The sequence below is a fragment of the Cavia porcellus genome, unplaced genomic scaffold (genome assembly GCF_034190915.1).
Source record: "Cavia porcellus strain 051 isolate PalLab524CR breed Dunkin Hartley unplaced genomic scaffold, mCavPor4.1 scaffold_10, whole genome shotgun sequence".
Classification (NCBI taxonomy): Eukaryota; Metazoa; Chordata; class Mammalia; order Rodentia; family Caviidae; genus Cavia; species Cavia porcellus.
In genome coordinates this window covers 38,175,409-38,198,868 of record NW_026947493.1, presented here as the reverse complement: position 1 = coordinate 38,198,868, position 23,460 = coordinate 38,175,409, and the positions used below count along the sequence as shown (strand labels likewise).

Below are 23,460 nucleotides of genomic sequence, written 5' to 3'. Positions count from 1 at the left end.
ATCAAACGAAATGGTCTATTAATTAAATACTACACAGTATAAGTGATGGATGGGACGGATATGCCAGAAATGAAAAAGGTATTCCATGAGTGAGAGTAGGTCAGGAAACATTAGAAAAAGGAAACCTGTTCCAAATTCTTCCTTTCCTTATGTTAAAAGTAGTTTTGCTTATGAGTATGTTAGGGGTTTTTTTTGTTTTGTTTTGTTTTGTTTATCAATGGGAGAAAAGTTGCTCATACTAGAAAAAGTCACAAGATGACAGGACTTCCTCAGAGGGTTGTAATGTGTCTTAAAACACATATATTCATGGAAATTCTGAACATGTGTAACATTCTTGACATCAAAAAGGTAAATGCTCAGTTTATATAAACATAGAACAGAGCTAAAGAACTAGAAGGAAACAGTCAGATTTTCTGCTATCTTGAGAAGTCTTAGATATATTTAAAACAAATTAGTAGTTTTGGGGTCTGCACCATTTGTACTAAGACCTGCACAGGAATCTCCTGAAGTCACAAAGAGCACAGGCTCAGCTGACAAAAACAAGCAGCACAAAGACCTGGCAAAGACACCCCATCCAATCAGCCCTTACCAAGCAAGAGCCTCTGGCCCAGTGCTCGCAATTAGGAAGCCAGCAGCTTCGGATCCAGGCTGGCCCAGAGGCAGGATTCCCAAGAGGAAGCCAAGTGTGCAGGCGCAGAGGTGCAGACGCAGAGGACAGAACAGGAAAGGCAAGTCTGGGTTAGAAAAGGCAGCACAGTTGGGAAGAAAAAAATTAGGCAGCAACAAAGTCAGGGAGAAGGTCTAGTATTAGAGAAAAATGTATGTTCCTGGGCAAACAGGGTTTAGAAGTGTGGTTGGTGCACAGTTCACAGACACTCTAGTTCTACTCTTATTAATGCTTCATAGTACTGATGCCTCAAGTCCCCACACACACAGGTCAGGGTGACAGGTAGAGGCAGTTGTGCTGAGTGTCTGGCAGCCAGTGAAGGCCATGGAGAAGCAAGCTACCTGCTGTACCAACCTTGGTGACAGACCCCAACTTCTCTGTATGCGTGTTTGGGGAGCTAACCCATTAAATGAGTTCATAACGTCTGTGTGATTCACGAAAAAAACAGATTGAGTATTCTTTACCCAAAATGCTAAGGCCAAAAATATGTCTCAGGCTTCTGATTGTAATTTAATTTTTCTTTTTTGGGAAGGTTTTAGAATATCTGCATAGATTTTGATAGTTAAGCATCCCTAATCCCAAAATCTGAAATCTAAAATGCTCTAAAATCTAAAGCTCTCAAAGCATCATTTTGGTGCTCAAAATACTTTAGATTCCAAAGTTTCTCAGATTTCAGATTAGGGATGTTCAATGTACCACAGACTGGATCTAAACTGAACACCAGTGGCCCAGGTGTGGAAGCTTGGTCCCAGCCTGTGGCATTACTAGGAGGTAATGGGGCCTTTAAGAGGCAGGGTCCAGTAGAAGGAAATTAGGCCCTAAAGAGCATCTGAAATGGGATACTGGGGTCTTAGCCCTGGCTCTCTCTCCCTTTGCTTTCCAGCTGCCATGAGGTAGGCAGCTTCTGTGCCCTCATGTACTGTGCCAGGACAAGGTACAGAGGCAACAGGGGCAGTTGTCCATGGGCTGAAAAAAGTGTGAGCCAAAATAAAGCCTTTTTCCTATTAATTTGAGTTGTCTGGCATTGTATCACAGTGACAGGAAGCTAACAACCTACATTAGTATTTACAGTTTGATGACAAAGTAATTCACTTCCCACTGAATAGGCCATCGCAGAAAGGGCAAGCTCAGTATTGGGTGAAATCACTTTGTGGCCTCAGTGCCCAGTTGCACAGTTGGACTCCATGCCAGAATCACTCACCTTCCCCCACCTGCACAAGAAAGGGACTCTTCGGAATGGTGTCTCCAGCAAAGTATACCTTGACCACGTGAGGGCCAGGCTGCACTGGTTTGTACACACATCGATACACCTGGTTTCCTTTGTCTTCCACGAGCAACTCCACAGTGTTCTTCCCCTGGGGATCTTCCACCTCGACGCCAAGGTCACCCACACCAGCTCCTGGGAAACAGTGAGCAATTCCATGAGCCTGAGCTCCCCACTCCCCACAGGAGGTTCTCCCACCTGCCAAGCAGTGCAAAATACAAAGGGAAAGGGATACAGAGGCCTTGGGGAAAGTCGCATGGAAACATTAACCACCACCAGCATCTTAGGGTGGTAGGGGGATCATTGGACTTGTCCGGATTCACATTCTCTATCTTCTAAATTACCTACATCAAGAAGAAGGTTAATGATTCACGTAATATGCCTTAGCCCCTCTGCTGCCCCCACAGGATCTAGCATAGAACTTCTCATAGGTAGATGACTGTTAAAACATAAGTTTCCAGGCCAAGAGTTCAATCTCCAGTGCAAAAAAAAAAAAAACCTTATTTTTCTTGGAAAACATAGTGAAATCAAAAATTTTGCAGAAATTGATTACTAATCATAGTCAAGCCTGATGGGAATTTTTTTTAAAAAGCTGGTTTTACGAAACATAAACATATGTAACACACATTGGAAAAGGTTGATTTTGTTGTTTGTTCAGTTGAAGCGACAAGTCTTCAGCTGCATGCTATGGTGCATGTCTGTATTCCAGCACTGTCAGAAGCTGAAGACAGGAGAATCACAAGTTCAAACTCAGCCTAAACAATGTAGCAACTTAGTGAAACACGGTCTTCAAAAAAAGTTTTTTGGTGGTGCACATCTGTAATCCCAGCATTTGTGAGGCTGAGTTAGGAAGACTGCTGTGAGTTTGAGACCAGCCTGGACTACATAATGAGTTAAAGGCCAGCCTGAACTACAGAGTAAGACCTTGTTTCAAACAAACAAACAAACAAAAATATTTTTAAAGGGGTAGCAGACTGGGGGATTGTCATGGTTTATGTCTGTGTCCCCCAGGCCTCATGAATTTGAATAGTGCATTTGTTATTCGTTCATTATCTAGTGCTTGATGGTGTCTGTGCTCCGCCCACAAAGGGGTGGAGCCAGGATGTGATGTAATGGCAGGAAGAAGGTGTGTCTTTCTCTTTGCTGGTTTGAGTTTGCTGCTGGCGGCCGCCACAAACTGCGGCCCAGCCGTGCCTGCCTGTCTTGGAGACAACTGAGTGTGGACTGAAACCTCCAAAAACTGTAAGAAATAAACCTTTCCTTTCCCAACTTGGGCATCAGGTATTTTGTCTCAGCGACGAGCATAAAGTAAGACAGAAATGTAGCACAGAAAGAAGGCTCTGGGTGTAGTCCCCAGTACCAAAGGACTGGGGACAAATAAAAAGCAAGTCTTCAAATTCCTGAGGACTATTTGCATTTCAGAAATATGGAAGAAGGCCCAAAAGTTCAACCCATTAAAAAAAGACACATTACCTGCTGTGTAGATGTCGAAATAGGTGGACTTATTGGCAATGTTCCCTGCAGCTTCCAGCCCTGGGCCTTTGGCAGTGACTTTACTGGCATCTCCTTGGGCCTTGTCAACATTCACTTCAAATGGACTTTTGGAGATGTGCTGTCCTGCAAAGAGGACAGTGACCTACAGGTGACAGACAGGTGAGATATAACACCTTCTCCATGCTAGCAAAACCACTATTAAGCCTTGTGCATCAATGACCTTTTGCACCCTTCTCAACATTGCACACAAAAAGACAGCTGGAATTGGGAACAGGGAACCAACTTAAATACTCTGACAGAGACTCCCAGCTGGCCCCATTGGCTATACAGCTGCGAATGGGATATCATGCCCTCAGCAAACTAAAAATACTTACTGCAGATACACTTAGCCTTTCAAGCAAAAAACAATCACTTACAGTGAATCTCTAGACATGAGTCCATCAGAGGGCTGTAGATGAGGCCTCTGTCCTCCCAGAATATAGTATGTGTTCCCAAGATTTCAGACTGATAAAGTATTTTGCAAGAAACCAAGATCCTTCCTAGACTTACATATTTGAGACAAAGTACAATGATTTCCATCTAAAACTTGAGGCACACAGGTCTCAACTTTGAAATTTTTCAAGAGAAATGGATTGACTGAGTTCCATGTAAATCCATATTTGGCTAGAATAAATAAACTGCTCCTCTTTAAGATTTCTTTTTTCCAAATTCATAATTTTTTAAGCATCAAAGAAGGCTAAGTCCACAGTTCCATGGGGATTCATGAAAAGCCCAAGGTAGTAAATAGAGTCTGCATCTCAAAGACTGGGCCTGGTACATGGGCATAGGCCCAACTATGCTACAGGGGCCTTCTTCAAAGGTGGGCACACTGCTGAGTCACTGCACTCTCCTGCAGCACAGGTGCTCAGCCTCTGCTATCAGGCCACCTGGATATACTTGTGACCAGAATCACGGCAAGAATTAAGCTTCTAAAGTTAGGCACAAATATACTGTCTCAAAGAGAACTCAAGGTGATGCTGACACAAAGGGCCAGAGGCTCCATCACTATCTCCTTCTACTACAGTCAGCCTGCTTCTCCGACCTCCAGCTTCAATGCTGACATAGCCAGAGCCTCGAGACCACTTCAGTGGACACCTAAGGAATCACTGAGGACAAAGAGTCCAAAGTTACAGCACTACTGCATCTATATGCCAGAAACGTAGCTGCAATCACCGGATACCTATAATACAGAGGCAGACAAAACTTATGACTTTACAAAGAACTTGCTGGTGGGGTTTAAATACAATAAATGTATTAGCTAATTCGAAAGTCTGAATTATATGGATTTCAAATTTTCTACAATGAGAATGGATACTTTAAAAAGAAGTTAACTTGAGAAAACCTCTTTTGGGCTTGGGTATAGCTCAGTGGTAGAGCGCTTGCCTAGTATACGAGAGGCCCAGAACTTGAGAAAAAGACCACTTTTCTTCCAAGATCTCCCTTTTCTACAAATAGCCAAAAGAGTGCCAAGCCACGATAACACGTCTTACTTTGTGCAGCCCGGTGACCTTGGGCAGATATTCCACAGAATATGTCTTGTTCTTGTCACTGTGAGGGGTCACCTGTGCCTAAAAAGGAAGATGCACAACGGTTAGAGCAGGTGCCACGTGTGAGTAAGGAATGACGTGTTGGCCAAGGTCCTGCAGCAAGCAGCCAGGACAGGAACCTGGGCGGTGCTACTTTCTGTTCTGCCAGTCCTGCAGAGGGCACAGGAAAGAAGCAGCCTGAAATCACTGCAACAAACCAGCCAGCACAAAGTCAGGACTGTTAAAGTCCAGGACTAGTGCACTGTTAATGACAGGGAACATGTTTGAAACAAGTTTGAGCTCAGTAGTTATTCACTTTGGAAGTCAGGCACGCAGTACACATATATCATCCTGGCAGCTGGGAGGCGAGCAGAAAAAACAACATGTGCACAAGCCTTGAGGAAACAGAATGACCAGTGTGAAGAGATCAGGTCACGAATCACCAGTCTCTCAAACCCCCACTCACAAAGCCTTTTTACTAAATCCAAAGTGAACTTTACTCTGTTTGCCCTTCTATCTTTCCGGAAGCAATTTATAGTGTATTTCAAGGAACCGCTCTCCAGCAGGTTATTTTAACCACTACAAGCTTCAGTGTCCTCTTGGTATACAACTCTGTGGTTGTAATCTACAGGGAGGGAAATGAGCATCCATCCTCAGCCCAACGACAAACCCCGTAAGCAACAAGAATGGGGCATCTTCCAACATACCTCTTCTTTGTTCCCTTCTGGGTCCTCAACAAACACTATCACCTCTCCCTGCCCAGCGCTGATGGTGTCCACCGTGAACTTGGCCGGCTGCTTCACCATGTTTCCAGTGGGCTCGATTCCTGTCACAAGTTGACACAGCTCATTATTCACTGAGCAGGGCTGTGGTGCAACCATCACCAGCAGGATCCCTTTCGGGACAGAGATCCCATGTAGGAGACAGGGGCATGGTCAACTGCCACAGCATCAACAATCAGATAGCTGCAAAGCCCTAATTCTGTCCAAGTTATTTAAGCAACATCCCAGTCATAAAATACTCAGTGCAGTTCTAAAGGAAGCCATACTACATGACAGTGCACAGCTGTACCTAGCAGCAGAACACACCTGAAGGCAGGTACCGTGCGAGCTCAAAGACTCATTTTCCCTGAGACCCCTTTCTGAATCACTTAAATTTTTACAAATTACATTCAGCTATCATTTATTCAATTAGTTTTATTTTCAGATAACAGGAAATTAGAATCAGACATACATGCAAGTGGAAGAAATACCCTTTACCCACTCTCTCCAGTAGTAACACGCAAAACTGTAACACAGTAGGACACCAGGGTTAATGTTGACACAGTCAAGATATAGAATCTTTCGTCAGCAGAGACGCCTCGTGCTGCCCTTTTAAAGTCCCACTCACTTCTCTTTCCCCCCACCCTTTTCTTCCTCCTGACAACCACTATTTTGCCCTCTATCTCTATAATCTTATGTCAAGAATGTTATGTAAGCAGAGGCATGCATTATGAAATCTTACGGAATCAATATTTTTCTCCAAGAATTCTCTGTAGGTCTAACCAGGTAGCTATTTGTGCAATAATTGCCTTTTTTTTTTTTTTTGCTCTTTTTGAGAGAGGGTCTCACTATGTGGTTCGTTCAGGTTGGCCTTGGGCTCACTTTGAAGCCCAGGCTCGTTTCTAATTTGCAACAATCTGCCTACCTCCACCTCCCGAGTGCTAGGATTATAAAGTGTACCACCACACCCAGCTAATACTTGTTTTTTCATTGATGAGTAATATTCTGTGGATTGGGCTTGTTTAACCAATCACCCACTGAAAATCATCTTGGCCATTTCCATTTGTCTCCTTGCAAACCTACTATAAACACTGATGTATAGGTTTTTGTGAAGATATCAGTGTAAAAAAAATAATGACAGATAGTCAGACAGACAGGTTATCTGCTCCTAGTTCCTGACACAGAGCTTAATCTCCTACGTAAGGATGCTAGAAGCAGCCTTTGTTGTAAAGTCCGGTCTTTGGCCTAGTTCTGGCACACATCTAAACCTATTGAAAGTTACTGAGTATTAGAATCTCTCGTTCTAAATAAGCAACTTTTGGTGGGCTCCTGGTTAGGGGACAGTGACAATAAACACAAGGCTCCTTGAAATAAAATGGATTGAGGGGGAGGGGTGCTGTGATTAGCAGATGTGAAATTTCAGTCCACTCCACCCTCAACCTCTGCGGAAGAGAGGTGCTAAAGACTACATTGATGTCAATCGCAGATCATTAAAAATCCTGGAAGTGTAGAGGCTTATAAGCTTTTGATGGACAAATTCATGTGCCAGGAAGGTGGACAGCTCCAGTTCGACAGGCTAGCATCTCCTGCACCCAGGACCCTTTCTAATCTCACCCCACAGGCCACTTCATCTGTATCCCTTACACAATAAACTAGTCAGCATACATGTTCCCTGAGCTCTGTGAGCCACAGCAGTGACAGATTAAACCTCCAATTTAAAGGCCAAGTCAGAGAGAAGCTGCAACCTGCTGTTGGTATCTGGAGTGAGGAGCACTTAAGGGATGAGCCCAGAACTGGCCACATTATATATAGGACACTCTGGTGCTATTCACAGAGAATTAATTCAAGAACTGCTTGTGATGGAGAAAACCCACTGTTTGGGAACCAGGAGCACAATTCTAAGAATAGAAGGAGAAATGAATATTTTTCTTTTAGTTTTGAGTGAAACACAGGACAGTTTTTCCTACACAAGCTTCCATTCTTCTGGGATAAATGTTGGTGAGTTAACTCACAACTGACAGGTTGTATAGCAGTTCCCTGGATAATAGTTTAGTTGTTAATTTTTGTTTTTAAAGAAACTGCCATCCTGTGCTCTCGAGTGGCTATCCCACTTTAAAGTTCCATTGGCAATGTCGGAGTGATCCAGGTCCAGGTTGATGTTGTTAATCACTAACTTTTTAGTAACTCTGATAGACTGTCATGGCTTTAGCATTTCTCCGATGCCTAATGAGAATGAACATCTTTTCATATATGCCTCTTTGCCCTGATTTATTTTCTTAAGAAAAAGTGAGTTTTGCCCATTTTCCAATCAGATTGTTTTTCAACTACCAAATTTTGTAATTCCTTAGATGTCCCAGAGGCAGGTATTTTGCTGGCTATACAGTTTACAAATATTTTCTCCCAGTCTTTAGCTTGATTTTTCATCTTTTCAACTGTAAAAAGTTTTAAGAAGTTTTATAATTTTTTTAAAAGCAAAACCAGCCCCAGGCTCTAAGTTTGGAGATAATGTCCAAGTCTTCGGTAGGGATTGCAGGACTCTGTACTGCACAAGAATGGGGTGAGACAGGAATGTACCTTTTGCTGGGGGGGGGGGGGGCTTGCTTAATAGCATAAGAAGGCTTCCTTCTGCCACGCCACATATGGAACACACAGATTGCCTTTCTAAGACTTAAAAGTTTATGATGAAGTCTAGTGTATCATTTCTGTTCCCCCTTTTGGTGCCAAATTTACAAATTCTTTGTATAGTCCTAGATCCCAAAGACCTTTTTTTATATGCTTTCCTGGAAGTTTTATAGTTACATGTTCTACATTTAAGTTAGTGACCCAGTTTGAGTTAATTTTTATATTAGTTATGATACTAAGAGTTTGTGCCTATTTGTGTTTTTGCCTTGGATGTCCAGTTTTCCCAGCATCATGTATCCAAAGCGTCCCTCCCTTGATGACTCCAATACTTCTGTCAGGAACCAGAACTAGCTGCACTCTGGGTTCTCTACACCGCTCCACTCATCTATGATCTACCCTTCAACCAACATCACAAGGTCTGGATTTCTATAACTGAATGTGAAATCAGGTGAACTGATTCCCCCCCCCCCCCGTGTCCTTCTTTCTCAGTCTTAGCAGTCTCCCAACAAAGCTTTCCACTGCCTAGACTTTATTCTTTTATCAGAACTGTTTCCACTACTGTTGAAACTGTTTCCCCCTCTGGATTTCTGTATGCATTTCAGAGTAAAAATTTTGTCTACATCTGCAAAAGATCTTGCTGGGATTTGGCTGGGGAGGGTGTGAAATGCTGGGCGTCAAACCCAGGATCTCATGCATAGGCAGCAAGTACCTCACTACTGAACTCCAAACCCAGACATGCTGGAACTCAATAACAAATATGTTGATAAGACAATTTGGTAAGAACTAACATCTTTAGTATTTGATATTTATAATCCATGAAAATAGTACAAGCAGTATGTCTCTCCATTTACTCAGGTCTTTGATTTTTTTTTTTTTTAATCAGTGTTCTTGTAGTTTCTAGCATATAAATCCTACATTTATACTTATTTTATCTTTTTGTTTTGGGTTGATTGTACACTATTTTTAATCTGGGATTTAGATGCCTACCTCTGTGTACAGAAAAAAACTAATGCTGATGTACTGCTTTTTGTATCCTTGATCTTGCTAAACTTACTTATTCAAAGAGGTTTTTTGTTTTGTTTTGTTCTGCTTTTTGCCAGGCATAGTGGTGCGTGCCTATAGCACCAGCACTAAGGGAGGAGGCTGAGGTAGGAGGATCACTGAACGTTCGAGGCCAGCCTGGGGGACATACTGAATGCATAGCAGGAGCCTATCACAAAAAAATAAAAAATAAATAAAAAAACCCAGAACAAAACAAAAACCAGAGAGAGAGAGAGACAGAGAGAGAAAGATCCCTTTGGTTTTGTTAAGATTCTTTAGAACTTTCAACATGCACAATCATGTCATCTGCAAGCAGGGGAAGTTTGCATTCTTCTTTTTAAACCCACATGTTTTTAACTTCCTTTTCTTGTCTAACATCGCTGTTGGAAGCTCCCGTATCATGTTGAATAACAGTGGTCAAAGCAGCCTCCTTTGCCTTGTTACTGATCTGTGGGGAAGATGTTTGGTCTTTAGGCATTACTCATGACATTAGCTGTGGTTTTCTTGTGGTAGCTACTCTGTACTGAATTGAGAAAGTTCCCCCTCTATTCCTGTTTTTGGAACTCTTATCATGAATGGCTGTTGAATTTTGTCAGATGCTTTTTTTGCTTTTGATACAATCATATGGCTTTTCTCATTTGCTTGTTATAGTAATGAGATTGAAAACTTTTCTAATGCTGAACAAGCTTTGTATCACTGGAATAAGCCCCACTTGGTCATGAAGGATAATTCATTTTATGTACTGCTAAATTTTCTATGCTAATATTCTGAAATGGTCTTTTACACCTAAGAAATATTGGTCTGCAGTTTTCTTTTCCGGTATTGTCTTTGGTTTTGGTATTTGTTTCATAAAATGAGTTGCTAACTGTCCTTTCCTCATATTTTCTGGAAGAGGTTGCATAAAATTGGTTTCAATTCTTCTCTAAATGTTTACCGATCTCCACTGAAACCTTCTGGGCCTAGAGCTTTCTTTTTTCAGATGCTTTCAAAATTTTGCAAAATTAAGGCCAGCCTGGATGGTAGCACAAGCACACAATCCAACCTACTCAGGAGGGTGAGGCAGGAAGATCACAAGTAGAAAGCCAGCCTGGGCAAGCCAACAAAAACTTGTCTAAAAATGGAGGTGTCAGGATCAGGATGTAGCTCCCCACTCCTCAGAGGCACACCAATTTTGCTGGGCATAATGCTGCATACCTATAATCCCAGCACTCAGGGGGCTGAGGCAGAAGGATCACCTCAAATTTAAGACTAGTCTGTGAGAGACAGCAAATCCTTCTCTCCCCTCCCCGCAAAATATGGCAAATTAAATTTCCTTAGTGGTTACAGAATAATTCAGATTACTTCATTGTGGTCGAATTTGGTAGTTTATGGCTTTTGAGGGAAGTCTACTGTAGCTGCCCACATTTTTACTTGCCACATTCTTTCTTCCTGCTATTCCAAGATTTTGTCTTTAAATTTCCTTCCAAGGAAATTTAATTCTTCTTTAAATTCTTCCAAGAATTTCCTTTAAAAGGCCATCTCTTTAGGGTAAGGCTACTGGTGGCAAATTCACTTAGTTCCCTTTGTCTGAGAATGTGGTGATTTCCTGGTTCATTCATTAAGGATATTTCCCCTGGATGTAAGATTCTGGGTTCACAATCCTTTACCTTCAGCACTTGAACAGTGTTGGGCCAGTTGCTTTTGGGCTCCATGGTTTTGAATGAGAAATCTGTTGTTCTGTTTTCCTCAGTGAATAAGGCGTCCTACTACTTTGGCTGACTCCCCTTGTTTTTGCAGTACTGGGGATTAAACCAGGACTCTGCACTGCTGAGCCAAGTGCTCTACCACTGAGCCGCATCGCAAGCCCAGCTTGCTGCTTTTCAATGTTGACTGTCTTTAGATTTTCAACTTTATCTAAAGCCAGGTGTCGTGGCACACACCTGTCATCCCAGCACTTGAGAGGCTGAGACAGGAGGGTTGCCTTGAGTTCAAAGACAGCCTGGGCTATATAGTAAATTCAAGACTAGTCTACACAAGGAGACCCTGTCTCAGAAAAAATAAAAGTAAAATAAAAAAAATAAAGTAAAATTCATCTAAGAGGCAGATATAGTGGTACAACCGGGTAATCCTAGCACTTCCAGAGGATGAGACAGGGGTAGCCTGGGCTATATAAGTGAGTTGAAAGTCAGCCTGCATTATACAGTGAGGCCCTATTTTTAAAAAATCATCTAAGATGTATTTTGGGTTTCGGTATGCTTTTGATGGAGGGTACTATCCTGTTTGGGTTTCACATAGCTTTTTTTTTTTTTTTTTTTTTTTTTTTTTTTTTAATTTAAGGAGAAAAGAAAAGAAAAAAAAAAACCAGTGAAGGGGTACAAGTTATACAGATTTACAGAAGAAAAAAATGCGCAGTAGGAAATCACTAGTTAATGGATTACATATTGCCATCTTAGAAATAATTGTTCAAGTCACAAAATTAAAGCTTGTAGAGTGGACATTCCAACAATGATACTGCAAACAGTTCTGTTCAATGATCCAATAAAACTCTGTGATATCATTTTCTATCTTATACATTTAAATATACATGCAGTTATATAGTTTAGAGCACTTTCTTTTCCTCTCTTTTGTACAGTGACTATTACACATTTTGGGTTTCATTGCTCCCACGGTTCACATAGCTTCTTAAGACTGTAGGTTTCTCTCTTTTGCCAAATTTGGAAAATTGTAAGCAAATTTTTTTTAATAATTTTTTATCCATACTCTCTTTCTCCTGGGTCTCCTCTAACATGAAAGTCATCTGCTATAAGTTATAAATCCCACAGGTCCTGCCTGGCAAGTGTGAGGTTGTGAGTTCAATTCCTGATGCCAAAAAGAACAGAAATAAAAATCATCATCATTATCATCATGCCCCCCACAGGTCTCTGAGGCTCTGTTCATCCATCTTTCTTTCTTTTCTTTCTTCCCTCCATCCTTCCTTTCTTTCAGACTGGATGATCTCTACTGTTCAATCTTCCAGCACCCTGCTCTGTTCTGCCTTCCATTCTGCTGTTGAGAGCAGTCATTGAGTTTTACTGGCATTACCGTGCCGTTCAGTTTCACAGTTTCCCCCAGGCTGTCCTCCAGGTCTGCCCTTTAAAGCCGATCTCTGCCGATGCCACTCTTTGCTCACTTGTTTCCAGGGTGTCATACCCACTTGTTGAAGTCCACTTTAAAGTCTTCATCTGATAATTCTAACATCTCTGTCGTCTCAGGGTTGGCAGCAACTGGCATACACTGGGTTCCAGATCTTCCTAGTTCTTCATATAACAAGTGACGTTTTAAAAAGTCTGAATATTTTATGTCATGTTCTGCTGGCTTTTTATGATTCCACTCCAGCAGGGAAGGGCAGAGTAGAGTGCGAGCCTCCCTGGTACCAGTGAGAAGTCCGTGGATCTCCACCCTAACTCTACTGATCCCCAGGTGTGGAGAGCTCCCCACCGGGGTGTGTAGGGTGGGAGCTCCAGTTTCCCAATGGGCCCCCCCTGGGGGCAAGAAGGAGCAGGGCGTCCCTACAACCCCTGGCCTGGCCCCTGGTCTCCTTATCACCACACCAGGATAAAGGTGAGGTTCCTCTGGTGCTTCTGCTGGCGGAAGCAGGACTGGCACAGGTTTTGAATGGCACCTGGCCGGAGCAGCAATGGCTGCCTTACTCAGGTGCCCTTCCCGGTCTTTTGAGTAGAGATAGCAGGCTTCTGCCAGAACTTTTTATATTTGTACTCTAGTATCATCAGGGTTCTCATCATCTTCGGCCCAAGTCTGGGACATACAAGGCAAAGGAAAGCCCAAGGAACTCACTACCCGTCGTCCTTTGGGTCTCGGTCCTTCAGAGCTTCCTTATCTTATATTACATGTAATACCCAAGAATTTTAGTGGTTGTCAGCAGGATGAACTAGAGTAAGTTCTGTTTATTGATTTACCCAGAAGCAATAGTTCAAAGTTATTATTCTGAGGGGTGGGTGATGGGGACTGAGCCCAGGGCCCTCACACTAAACTACATCATCAGTCCTTTTTTGAGACAGGGTCTCATTAAGTTGCTAAGCTGCCTAGGCTAGGTTCAAATTTGCCATTTTCCTCAGCCTCTCCAAAGCACCAAGATTACAGATATGTACCACCACAACAAATTTATGACATGTTTTTAACTCTTTTTTTTCTAAGTTTCTTTAGATAGGGTCTCCCCATGCAGTTCAGGCTGGACTGTTCAAGCCCAAGATGGCTTCAAACTCATGACAATCCTTCTGCCTCAGCCTCCCGAGTGCTTAGGGATTACAGGCACACACCACGATGCCTGTCTAAGAAATTTTTTCTTATGGAGAACTCAAAACCTTTGCAGACATAGAGCTGTCCAACAAATAGTGTGCCTGTCGCTTTATTTCAAGTACTGTTCTGTGCTGTTTCACCACCTCTCTGGCCCCTTCCCTCCACCTGTATCATTTTAATGCAAATCCTAGACCTCCCATGTTTACCCATAAATATGGACCATGTCTTTAAAAGATATTTTTAATGGTGGTACACACCTGTAATTCCAGCACTCAGGAGGCTGAGGCAAAAAGATTGCAAGTTCAAGCCCAGCCTGGGCAATTTAGTGACAACCTGTTTCAAAAAATGGGGTTGGGAGGGGTTTTAAAAGTGCTCAGCGTGAAGACTCTAGGTTCATGAAGTTTTCTGTCCATCAACTGGAACAGGATCCAAATAAGGTTTATATAATCTCTTAAATCTCATTCAATCTCTGAGCGTGTCTCTACCTCTGTCTCCTTGTGATAATCTGTTGAAGACCCAGGTTCTCTGGTACTCCCCACACTGATAGATAAGAAGCACAAAGTGACCCAAAAAACCACAGTTTAAAGTCATTTCAACATAAAGAAAAAGATAGGAAAAAGGCCTGAGACTTCGAAGGGAGGAAAGTGATTGGCAGTTAAGAGGTGGGCTTTCTGGTTTTTGTTTTCTACATTTTTCTTTTGCTTAAACTTTACACAAGGACTGTCTCATACACAGATCTAAACATGCATCCACAATACTGATGCACATCCACTGCTTATTTCCTGTAGCCTGAGAAATGACCTGATCCTCAGCCTCACAGTGGACAGCTGGACCTGCAGGAGTCTGAGCCATGTCCCCACGCCCCTGCCCTGGTTAAAGTTAAATACAGAATTCCACATGCTCTAGCAATTCCACTTCTAAGTTTAGACTCAACAGAACTAAAAGCAGGGAGTCAGATACTTATAAACCCATGTTCAAAGTAGCATTATTCACAACTGCTGAAAGGTGCAAACAACCCAAATGACTATCCACAGACAAATGGATAAACAAAACACCATGTATAATACAATAGGATACCATTCAGCCATAAAAAGGAAATTCTGTACATGCTACAACATGCTTGAACCCTGAAAATGTACGTGCTGAGTGAAGTAAGCAGACACAAGGGTGCAAATAACACATGCCATTTCTACTGGTGCTTATACAAATTCAGAGAGACGGAGATTAGAACCAAGGTTACCAAGAGCCAGCAGAAAGAAGGAACAGGTAAGTTATTGTTTAAACAATAGGGTGTTTTAGTTTGGGAAGTTTAAAAATTCTGGAAATGGATAGTGGTGATGACTGTATGACATTGTGAATGTACTTAGTGTTGTCTGAACACTTAAGAATGATTTGTTACAACTAGTGATTTCTTAGTTTATTTTTTTTAAATTCTCTATTCCTTGTACCCTTTTTCTATTTTGTTTTTTTTTCCTCTTTAAATAAAATTTTAAAAAAAGAAAAAATGATTTGTTACTTCTTGGTTCACAAAATATACATATACATATTTATATTTCCAGACTAAAAATGCAAAGAAACTATAGATACCTACATAAATATGAAAGAAAAAAGGTTCATTTTCCCTTAGGAGTTCACATGCTTACAGAGTCAGAAAAAGGAAGTGACAGTGGCCAGCTACATTCCTGAATCCTAGCATGTGGTCATTTTCTAGAAAACAGTACTGTGAAAGGAAACCATCTCACATTAACAATGGGGAAGCTGGACAGTCAGTGATAAGGTCATTACAAACAAGTATCTTATACATTGATTAGATTCAATCCAGTTGGCCAATTTTGTTGACAAGAGTTTTATGTGGTGGTAGCTTTTCTGTCACTCAGGAAGCATAATCTTTCAACTCAGAGATTCCTCACTCCAACACCCACTTTGGTTATGGCTTAGAGAAAGGAAGGATGGACAGGCTGGCCTTGGAGTGACTGGCCTCCAACGACATCCTTAATCCCTACACAGACACAGATCACTGCACCCATTGCAAGTGTATCCAAACCAGCCTTTTCAGGCTCTCTGCTGGTCTAAAACATTTCCAAAAAGACAGAGAAGACCTGGCCACTGGGGGAGAAAGCAGCACCTGGTCAGTGTCTCTGGTGTGACCTGTGTTATCCTGAGGCTAATGTAATGCCAGGCAGGGTAATACTTCACTTCAAGGGAACATATGCATGCAACAGCCTGTGAGATACACATCTGAATTTCCGAAACTCAATGCTACTGAAAAAGCAGGGGAAAATTTTTCTACATTAAAAAAAGTCTAAAGAGAAATAATAAACAAATGTTAAGTGATCCTTAATCAGGCTTTTTTTTTAGAATCTCACTTTATATAGTGCAGGCTGGCCTCAAACTCAGTGATCCTCCTATCTCAGCCTCCTGAATGCTGGGTTATAGGCATGTGCCACCATGCCCAATGCTTAATCAGATCTTGATTTATAAAACTATAACTAAATATTTTAGGACAAATTGAATACAAATTGAATATTCGATGATATGAAATGACTGCCTGTTTTCCCACATGTGATAATGAATATTGTGGTAACGTAAAAAGAGATTCACTGAGGTATGAAGGAGCAACCATCACCATGCCTGCAGCTTATTTTCAAACAGTTCGACGACAACAACAACAACAACACACACACACATATTCACACTCACATACAGAGGGCAAGAGAAAATTAAGTTACAGTGGTAACAATTGTCGATTCTGGGAGCGGACGCGGAGGATATTCTGTGTGAAGAAATGTTATCCCAATCGTAATTATGAAAACAGAAATAAAATGTACTTTTCTTCTCCGTAGGAAAAAAGAGTAAGCTGCATCTCACTGAGATGATTGTTACCAGAAAACAAACTATACAACCATGGAATTTTACTCTGTAAAGGATTACTGTGAGTTCAAGACTAGCCTGAGACAGTGAGCCCCTTCTCAAAAAAAAAAAAAAAAAACAAGAGAGTGGGAGGCATTCGTGTGCTTTAGGTCAAACAGCAACCAGAGCACCAAGTGCTTCAAAACGGCTTTAACCTGCCCTCACATTCTGAGTGGTACAGAGTCCTAGATAAATCTGTCCAAATCATAAACAGGATGTCTCAGTGAGGAAGTCCGCCAGGGGTTAACAGTAGCTCCCACCCCATCTGGAAATTGGAGGCAGCTTTTGCCCTACAAGAGAAATGAGTCAGCAGCCAGGTGACCCGCCGAGTCCTGCCGACTCCATCAGTGAGAACCTAAGAAAAGACCCACCCCTCCCCATACACCAGGCTCTGACTCTTTGAAAAAATAGGCAGTGACCCTTTCTTAGTCCCACCAAAAAAATTACTGAAATTACTCTATCATGTGACATAAATGTTTCTTAAAGCCTTCAACTGACAAAGCAGAATATGATTGACAATCATAAACAAATCAGCCAGGCACAATGGCACACACTTGTAATCCCAGCACTGGGGAAGCTGAGGCAGGAGGATCCCTGTGAGGTGGAGGGCATCCTGGGCTACAGTGAGTTCAAGGTCAGGCTGAACTACACAATGAGAACCTATCTCAAAAAACCTGAAGAATATATAAATAAGTGAATCTCAGGTTTTAAAAAAAAATGACAATGGAGGCCTAGAACATCTTTTAAGGCTTAAGCCAATTCTATCTCTCTGATCCCCTTGAAGCAATGTAATAATGCCAGAGAACAAGCCTCAAATCCAGCAGGACCAGCACTTACCTCTGCCATAGGCCCTGGCTTTCTTTGGGTTGAGTTTGGGTTTCAGAGGAGCACCTGGCTTGAGTTTGGCTTTGGGAAACTGGGACAGATAAGTCATCACTGAGTGCTCATCCACATCTGGGTGAATAATTTCTTCAGGAGTGATGACCTAGGATAATGACACAGTAAGTGAATGACTACATTACTTCACACCCACAAAAGGCTACAAATATTAAGAAATTAAATCAGCTTCTCAGCTAAGTGAAATTACATTCAACCAAACACCAAGACCAGAATTTTTCGAGGCATCACCAGCCTCTTTGGAAGCTAGGGGACTCTAGGAAATTTGCATCAACAAAGATTCTTACTCCGACCTCCCCCAAAGGACCCTATTCAATCTTCCCAGAAAGGATAAAGAAATACACTATATCAAACAGGAGGAAGAAGAAATAAGCACACACATGATTAGAAATATTACCCAAAAAGCTCGTAAAAGGGTCTCTTTCTTCTGTTCTGTCTGCATCTCTATTAATCCCTACTAACAAAATAACATAGGGAGCTGGGCCTGGTGACTCACTCCTGTATCCCAGCACTCGGGAGGCAGAGGCAGGAGGATCCTTTGAGACCAGCCTAGGCTACAAAGTGAGCTCAAGGCCAGCCTGAACTACATATCCAGACTCCGTCTCAAAAAGACAAAAAAAAAAAAAAAAAAACTAGGAAAAAATAGGAAGTGATGACACAGAGAGCTCTCAAAACATTAGGAGTCATTTCTTTAAAAAGCAAAAAAAGGAGTGACATTCTCCTGACACTTGGCTGAAGAGCAACACTGCACAGGTGAACACCCTGAAGGTGTCAACAATCTCAGCTGCCCCAATGGTCTCCCTTCTAAAGCTCCCTTCTAAAACTCCCTTCTAGAGAGGACACAAAGTCATCTCTGTCTGCAACCATGCTGCTGCACATAAGCCACAACTCCTTGGATAAACAGAGGCTCTGTCTCACAAGTCAGATTAATCAAAGTGACTAACAGATGAACTCAATTTCACTCTCCCAAGTCAGATATGCTAGCAAATGCCTGCAATCCTAGCAGCTAGGGAAGCTAAGGCAGAATTGTTGTGATTTCAAGACCAGCCTGGGCTACAAAGTGAGCTCAAGGCAGACCTGAACTGCATAGCAAGCCCTTGTCTTTAAAAAAAAAAAAAATTCACTCTCCCTGTAATAGAAAGTACCAGAAAACACTGAGCATTAGCCTACAAGAACAAAACAGCTATTTGGGTTTGAGCAGTCGCCTACGATACATTCCACACAGAGTAGGATGTATGTATGCTGATCTGGTGTTTCTCCTCAGCTCCCTTAACAACATCCCAGTGCCAACAACACATCAATGTGTGAAGGAGATGGCTTCAGGTTTAAGATAAAAAGAAAAACATACCACATCACTTCCTGAGATTGGATGAGCCAACAAACAGATCATGTAGCAGAGACATGACTTCCAAACCAAACCACAGAAAGGGTAACCTTTTTCTACCTTTCAAATAATCCTGTTACAAATACACTGAACTCAGCTCTGAACACCAACTCTGATCCCTGCTGAGCCCAGAGCAAGGTGTGGGGTCCCCTGTCACTGGCTACCTATACCCACTCTCTGACAAGGCTTTCAGCATGGGAACCAGGGTGCTTAACAGGCAGGAGGTTTTTAGAGGGAAAACACTAGTTCTCAAATCAGTTAACAATACTGGACTCAAACGAGCAACATGACTGCTGTAGATGATATCTAAGACTTACTCACTTTCCAAGTTCCTTTTGTTATTCCTGTGACAGGAACACTGGAAAGTTCTTCCACAATTTCCATTAATGGCAAGATAGATACACAGATTTCACCAAAAAAAAAAAAAGTACACAGGGGACCACCACTTGGGACTCCCTTCTCTCTCTTTTTAGACAGGAGCTATCTTTCTTTCAAAAAATATTTTGTATTTTTTGGTTTTGGGGGTTTTTTTTTTTTTTTTTTTTTTTTTTTTTTTTTTTTTGGTACTGGGGAATCAAACTCATGATCTCATGCTTGCCAGTTAGGCACTTAGGCTACTGAGCTAAATTCCAGGCCTCAACATTTCTTACTCTTAAAAAAAAATGTATTCACACTTAACAGTTCACTGTACTCATGAATAATGTCTGGAAGCTCATGGCCAGCACTTTGAGCACCTCTTGTAATTGCAGAAGCCACAGGTAACTTGTTTTTCCTTGTTTTTCTTTTGTTTTGTTTTGTTTTTTTTTTTTTTGGGGGGGGGGTGCCGGGGATCAAACTCATGACCTCACACTTGCCAGGCAGGCACTTAAGCCACTGAGCTAAATCTCCAGTCTCGCCACAGGTAACTTGTATTAAATCTCCTGTTTTAATACATTAAATATTAAGATATTTATCCAAGTTTTTCTTTTCCTGATGTATACATTTCGTACCTAGATTTCCATACGTGTGTATGTGTGTGTGTATGTGTGTGTGTGCGCGCGCGTTGTGTGTGTATGTGCACCTCTCTTTAGTATCATCTACAGTAGCCATGGCTCTATGAGTTAAAACTTTGGATATGCAGCAAAAAGAACAAAAATTTCCATCACGTGACAAAGAAGAGCGAATGAAGATTTCTGGATAATGTTCAGGTACTAGGTCCATGAGAGCCTATTATTATGATAAATGGAAGAAGACTGAAGTATGCCAGTGGAAAGCCAAAGTAAGCTGAATGCCAAGAAGGTCGGCTGCCTGTCTGACCCAGAAAGATGCCCTACACAAGTTTAGAGGGTAGAAGCAGCCTGGTGGGACACAGCCCAGGCACACACACCTGCGGGACACCCAGCCAGTCGTCTGCCTGCTGCATGGCTTCTCGGGCATTATCCACAGGCTTTCGGGGATCCCACGATTCCCAGTCGGGGCACAGGCCTGTGGACACACACACAAAAGATGTTGTCAGCATCAACTGACCAAAGAAATTACCAAAAAAAACCACAGACCGAAAAATAATATCATTTTGTTTTGATTCCCCCAAACTCTTGGTGAATTACACATTTTATGGGCAAATTTTGCTACAGATAGAAGTGTGACAGAAAGGAGACTATTCTATATTAGCACTGATTTCTGCTTTGGTGCATTATCTTGTATTAAGAAGCACTTGAGGGGTTTGGGGATTTAGCTCAGGGACATGTCTGCCTTGCAAGCAAGCAGTCGTGAGTTCGATCCCCGGTACCAATTAAAAAAAAAAAAAAAGAAGTACTTCACATTCCTGGAAGGTCTGTTATATAAACAAATACTGTAAAATTGGTTGGGTCTGGGGCCTTTTCACAGGAGAGACTTTTTTTTACCCTATTCCTGGCTGTATCTAAAAGTACAGAATTAACTTACTGTGTGATTGACACACGTACTTTGTTCAAAGGCACAATACTACCAGGCATAGTAGTACATACCTGTAATCTCAGCACTGGGGAGGCTGAAGCACGAAGAGTGCTCCAAATTAAAGGCCAGACTGGGTTACGTAGTGAGTTCAGGACCAATCCAAACTATAGAACAAGACCCTGTCTCCAAAAGGAGGAGGAGTAGGGGCTGGGGATTTAGCTCAGCAGCATAAGCGCCTGCCTTGCAAGCAGGCAGTTGTGAGTTCGATCCCCGGTACCGATAAAAAAGGAAAAAAGACCAAAAAAAAGGAGGAGGAGTGCCGGCAATTCTACAATTACTATAGAGCCTTCATTAGCACAAGTCATACAGAACTACAGTAAAAATCCTCAACTTTAAACTGGAAAGAAGCTTCCTAAATTGTGTCAGAAAAGAGAAGGAAGAGGGCATAAGGCAATTAACTAGCACTGCTTCAGATCATTCCTGGGTAATACCATTTTACAGCCTCTGGAGGAAGAATGAGGCCTTGAAAGAGCCCTCCTCCGTGCTCAGCTGACATTAGCCTATCTGCTTTGACCATGCTGAGAACCTCTGCCTTACTAAATGGCAACATGCCTAGCACATAAAGAACACTTGGAAAATATAATTATTAGGCTTTTTTTAAATTAAAAAACAATTTTGGAAGAGATGTATAAACAGTGGCTCTGGTTTTTCTGTTGAGTGTGTATCAGCAAACTCTACTGATCTAAACCCTCCAATGAGGATAATTACAATCGTGGGGTACACTCAACCACGGGTGGAGAAGCCTCCAAGTGGATCCTGACCAACATGGTTCCCCAGCAATTCAGAAAGAAAAGGGCAAGGAAAGCCTTATATAGTCAAACCAGTGGTTAATAAAGGCGGGTACTTTCCACTCAGAGGAATTCTTTAGATTTTCATGCCAAGCCACCTAAGAGGACCACAAGTTTCTGTGGAAGCCAAAGGGAAACTAGGAACCGATGAGAGAAGATGTAGGACTTCAGAGTCTTGAAGCTAAACTCAAAGCTGGCTTGAAGCATTCACTCAGGCCTTCATGGGGAATTTGCACAAATGCCTGGGTTTGCCACTTAAATGTGCCTATGGGTCCCCCCGGAAGACCTGCCAAAGGAGGGCCAAACAGTATGCGTGGCCCCATGGTCTGTCTTTCACAGCAATCACAGCAGAGCCTCAGACTAGAGACCCACACACTCCAGGTGGAACACGCACCTGCGGGGGCCAGGGCACTCACCTGGAGCACAGCTGTCCACCAGAGCTCCCAGGGCTTTGCCATCTTGCCAGTTCTGGTTAAAGTTGGTGATGGGTAGGTAGGGGATCTTGTTCTGAATCCATCCCAGCAGCCTCTGCTTTGGCGTCTGCTTCTTGGCATCATCGTCCCCTTCGTCCTCCCACACAGGCATGGAGATGGAGTAGTGGAGAATCAGGGTCCACACCAGGCCGAGGATGAGTTTCAGGTTTCCATCCACAATGGCCTTGCTATCTGAGGAGACAGGCACAGGCTTGGTTATCCGGGGGTTACACAAGCATGAACATCACACTCTTGGTAAAAAGTAAATGAAGTTTTCACCCACTAGAGAACTGTAGTGAGAGTGAAAGGATGCAACTGCTAATACTTGTTTGCAAATATTGGAGGATGGGAATGGATGAAAACTGATCCTAAAATGTTATTCACTGATACCATCAGATCATAACAATATAGTATTGTCTCTATTTTAGTGTATACTTAAAATTTTCCAGAATACAATTTTTATCTTTGAAAGAAACCATGCCAGGCACATGCCTCTAATCCCAGCATTAAGGAAGGAAACTGAGGCAGGAGAATAACTACAAGTTTGAGGTAAGCCCTAGCTATAGAGTGCAGCCTAAACTACATAACAAGACCATGACCCAAAAAACTGAAAGAAAAACAAAATTTCAGAAATATAGACCAAAAGAAATGGAGTAGCTGCATCACAGACAACCAACTGATACTTGATGCCATATAACCTGTCAGAGTCTGAACGTACTATTGCACACACTAACAGCCACATGTGTGCTGCTGTATGATTAGGCTCTGTTTTGTTCTCCTGTTTCTGGCTTTGTCTTTGTATTGCTGCCCTGCCCTGATTTGTATGTCCAAACCTACAATTTTTCTCTTTTGCCTCAGTACTAGAGATTGAACTCTGGGCTTTCCCAATGAGCTACATTCCCAGTCCATTTTTTATTTTCTAATTTGAGACAAAGTTTTGGAAATTGCCAAGCTGGCAAACTTGTGATCCTCCCACCTAAGCCTTCTAGAACACTGGGAAGACAGGTGTATGCCATCATGTCTGGCTTATGATTGGTTTTGCAATTTTTTCCCACTAATACTTAGGTCTTATAGTCATCTTTTCCTAGTAAAGTTGTTTCTATTTACACCTCTATATACAGGTTCAAGAAGCCCGCTTCTCTTTAAATCTCACAACAACTGGTGTTACCATTTGTCTTCTTCATCTTTGCTGCGCTCACAAATGAGTCATTCAGAAGAGGAAACCCTGAACAAGCTAAAGAGGGTAAATGATAAGCCAGTCTTCCAATATGATGAAAGCTGCCTGCCACAGTCCTTCCAGCTGGCCAATCACTTTCCTCTCCTGCATCCACTAAATACAAACATC

The 23,460-nt window shown here is 42.2% G+C and overlaps 1 protein-coding gene across 6 annotated transcripts in view; it reads right to left on the bottom strand.

Moving 5' to 3' along the window:
* The window catches only part of Flnb (filamin B), a 148,140-nt gene that overhangs the window by 64,403 nt on the left and 60,277 nt on the right, over nt 1-23,460 (bottom strand). For all 6 annotated transcript variants that reach the window (XM_063257340.1, XM_003480081.5, XM_013143874.3 and 3 more), the window contains exons 2-8: nt 22,059-22,307; nt 20,247-20,344; nt 17,437-17,584; nt 5,698-5,816; nt 4,955-5,032; nt 3,405-3,567; nt 1,869-2,066 (exon numbers count right to left, since the gene is read on the bottom strand). In XM_063257340.1, coding sequence (XP_063113410.1) covers nt 1,869-2,066; nt 3,405-3,567; nt 4,955-5,032; nt 5,698-5,816; nt 17,437-17,584; nt 20,247-20,344; nt 22,059-22,307 — 1,053 coding nt within the window. The remainder of the gene's footprint in view (nt 1-1,868; nt 2,067-3,404; nt 3,568-4,954; nt 5,033-5,697; nt 5,817-17,436; nt 17,585-20,246; nt 20,345-22,058; nt 22,308-23,460) is intronic.